The sequence below is a fragment of the Amia ocellicauda genome, chromosome 15 (assembly GCF_036373705.1).
Source record: "Amia ocellicauda isolate fAmiCal2 chromosome 15, fAmiCal2.hap1, whole genome shotgun sequence".
NCBI lineage: Eukaryota > Metazoa > Chordata > Actinopteri > Amiiformes > Amiidae > Amia > Amia ocellicauda.
Genome location: NC_089864.1, coordinates 5,051,740 through 5,055,244, shown reverse-complemented (window position 1 = coordinate 5,055,244; position 3,505 = coordinate 5,051,740). Strand labels below are relative to the sequence as shown.

Sequence of the window (3,505 nt, the reverse complement as noted above, 5' to 3'; positions counted from 1 at the left end):
ATACAGGTACTCCTATTAAACATTTACTTTTACATTTTTATTATGATTTATGATATGATTGAACATGAATTCATTCATTCACTCACTATTATTTTATATTTTTTAGATAATAATCACAAGAAAGAACTTGTGATGGTAAGTTGCTCTATCTGGGTGGTAGATGCTTTCAAACTGTTGGCCAATTTCAAATCCCTTAAAGCCACTGATGATGTCTGTTCTTGCTCTTCCAGGAAATGACCAAGATCAACACAGTCTTTGATGGAGAAGCTGTCGATCCTGGTAAGCACAAACAACACTACTATGTCTCATAATGAACATGACCAACCAGTCTGTACTAACAGTATGACCCAGAGCCCGCACACTCACATCGTTCACTCTCAGTCACAGGCAAGGTCTATGAGTACAACACCAAGTCCGGCGCGCGGCGGTGGAAGGACACGCAGATCGTGACAAAGCCGCAGCTCGAGCAGCCCGAGAGCAGCGTCCTGATCATCCCCGTGGAGCCACCCAGCCCCGTGCCAGAGAAGAGCCGCAGCGGCAAGGCACGGCCGGGGACCCGCAGTGGAGGAGACCCGGCCGGGGAGAAGGCACCCGAGAGCTCTGGCCCGGAGGTGGCCCCGACCTCACAGCGCACGGGACGGAGGACCGCACTGCCCTCCCAGAGGAGCAAACGAGACAGACTGGAGGTCCCCAAGGAGGTCCCCAGGAACACGTCCACTGCCCAGCGGCCCCCCACGCAGGCGGCAGTGCTGGAGACCACGGACTTATCCGAGGTTTAGGAGCTGCTGTCGTCAGTGTTTGGTGAAGCTGCTGGTCAGTGTGTGGTAGCATTGCCTCTGGACATAATGATCTGGGAAGTGAGAAACACTCTCGCGCTAATCTTTAGCATTCATCCGTGTGATTCACCTTTTATACACAATGTACTTATGACTGATTATGCTTCTTGATATGGATACACCGATATATCGGCCCCCTATTGGTATCAGCTGATATTGGCAAAACTGTACAGTATCGGCTATCGGTCGATTGCTTTAAAGTCACTGATATTTCTGACTGATAGTGCTGCTTCTATTGCGTCTAAATAAGCATCCGATTTTCTCTACTTGTGTGCCTTTAACAAAATATGAATGGCATGCACAAGCTGACATGGTAATTAAGTGCCATAGCTTTGTTTATATGCGTTGAATGTGCCTGGTTACGCTGAACGCCGGCTGTGTGGAGAAGGGTGTAGCTGCAGACCTGAACACCATGGAATGTGGGAGGAGAAACTGGCCATTGTTTTTATGCAGCCAATCACATTGCAGGAAATGCTTGTCAATCTTTTTTTATGTGGCCAATCTCCTCCATTTATAAAAGTAGGCAAGGCTTTGATAACACAAACAGACTGCTCTCGTCAGGCAAAATATCGGCATCGTTATTGACCAATTGTGTTATATGAATATCGGCTATCAGTATCGGCCCAGAATGTTGATATCGGTGCATCCCAACTTCTTGGAGAATGCTTTTGTTCCAGATGTATTGGACGTGTGTATGTGAGGCACTCTCTAAATAATAACACTCTCTTGAACAAAGATCTTACTCCTAACTTTCACTTTCTATTACAAATATTTTTTACCTTACAATGACTTGAGCTTCAGCTAATACCATTTACATTGCTCTGCTGTGATGTTGTCCTTTATTGCATGTCCATTTAAAACAGTGTTAAAAATATGATATCCAATATCAAACATGATTTGATTTTCAGGATCTAACCTGGTGATAAACTGGCTTTGGACAAGTGGTTTAGCAGGACTAACATAAACCTTGTGTATGAAGAAATAAAAATGCTGCTCAAACAGACTGACTGTCAATGTGTTACAGATAACTAATGCTAAAGCAAACTGTACAGAACCTTATTGATATGTTGGTAAACAATCTCTATAGCAAACAGACACAGTAGAGATATCGCCTCTGATTGTGGTACATGTACTGATTCCAGGAGGTACAAGAGGTGCAAGATTATTCTTTGTGCTTTTTCACATCTCCTATTCGGTGTACAGTGGCATTCTTTACCAAGTGCATGGGGTTTGAAGTGAGCATTGCTTTCTTGGGGACAAAAGGTTTCATCTGTAGTCATTCACTTCACTTCCTTACTGGACACCGACTTCCATTACTGCTGAGTTCAAGTTACGAAAAGCGATACTCATTCTCTCTTTCAGTCGAGTTGGGAGTATAGGTTCGCTCTTGGAAGCTGAATTCAGAAGATATAATTTCATCATTTGAGCCCATGTGTGTAAAGCTCAGATCCCGGTTTTTAAACCACGCCAGGTCTTTGTGTGGTCAGTGTGCCCAGTGGACCGTTGCTTGGTTATGGTGTTTACAGTTGGCAGAGCTGTCAAGAAGGAGTGATTTCAGGTATTTGCTTCCGTTATTTGCTTTCATCACGAGGGGGAAGGAGCTGAACACGGTTCATGGCTGAGTCATGCAGGTTTGCAGATGGGTTTGGTTCATCCCTCCATCACCCGGATGGACACAAATGTAGATTGGAGACTTGCTACTCTACTAATTTAGCTGGTTTCCATTTCCATCCTTGAAATGTGTGCATATGTATTACATTCATTATCATTTTTTTAACCATTTCAGTTACTCATAAACAATAAGTACATGCCTTGTTGTTTATTTACCAGAAGTACCAGTACATATGAGAAATACAGGCCTCCATAGGCATAATTTATGGGACAAAGAGACCCAGAGGAACAAGAAGGGCAGAAAAGAGTCTTAGAAAATACTGTTCTTGTGAATATTTAATGAATTACAGTTTTATTTTAGTAGGAAGATGGTGGCAAAGACCAGATATGGAAAACTAGCCTCCATAGGAGAAAAAAAATGGTAAACTAAGAAACCATTTTAAAAGAGGATTTCTATGAATACTGGATCTTACTGCCCTGATAAGGCCTATTTCCCATTCATAGCTCCCATCTTGGCCCTCCATTGCACTGAAACCCCATAGATTCTCAGACAGGAATCTCATGTCCTATACATTCTAAAACAGGTGGACATTCCAGCTGACAGAGCAGTACTGTGAATCTATAGGTCAGAAGAATATATATATATATATTGTGCAGCACAACACGTCAGGCTGTGGATCGTGTCCTGCCGAATGTTGTCCCGCAAATCTTCAATGGCTGTGCGAAGTTGCTGGAACTGGAACAAACTCCCTCCAAACTGCGTATGGAGAATGTCTGGGATCTTTCATTTCAGCTCATGAAACATGGGACCAACACTTTACATGTTGCGTTTATATGTTGGCTATTGGTTGAAATTTACTGGCAGATTAACAATTCTTGCATGTCACACATCTGTTTACTTACATCATTAACGAGTTTGTCATTGTGTATAATCTGGTTTTTATCTGTGTTTGCTGTGTTTCAGTAGCAGATTAGCGTTTGTTAAAACAGCAAAAACAACTTGCTCACAACACGATCCACGCTTATGTCCTCCAAAGCAAATACCATCCACTGTAAGC

General features: G+C 43.0%; 1 protein-coding gene across 1 annotated transcript; it reads left to right on the top strand.

The window, feature by feature from the left end:
• Positions 1 to 29: 29 nt before the first annotated feature.
• LOC136772039 (cadherin-related family member 3-like) lies at positions 30 to 1,825 on the top strand. Its single transcript, XM_066724713.1, has 3 exons — positions 30 to 135; positions 231 to 279; positions 382 to 1,825. The coding sequence occupies exons 1-3, from the start codon at positions 43 to 45 to the stop codon at positions 777 to 779; spliced, it is 540 nt and encodes a 179-aa protein (XP_066580810.1). The 5' UTR covers positions 30 to 42; the 3' UTR covers positions 780 to 1,825.
• The last annotated feature ends 1,680 nt before the right edge of the window (positions 1,826 to 3,505 follow it).

Excerpts from the sequence above, each read along its gene's own strand:
- LOC136772039 (XM_066724713.1), top strand. The coding sequence starts at position 43 with ATGATTTATGATATGATTGAACATGAATTCATTCATTCACTCACTATT. Across the intron at positions 136-230 it reads ACAAGAAAGAACTTGTGATG|GAAATGACCAAGATCAACAC; the intron begins GTAAGTTGCTCT and ends TTGCTCTTCCAG. Across the intron at positions 280-381 it reads TGGAGAAGCTGTCGATCCTG|TCACAGGCAAGGTCTATGAG; the intron begins GTAAGCACAAAC and ends GTTCACTCTCAG.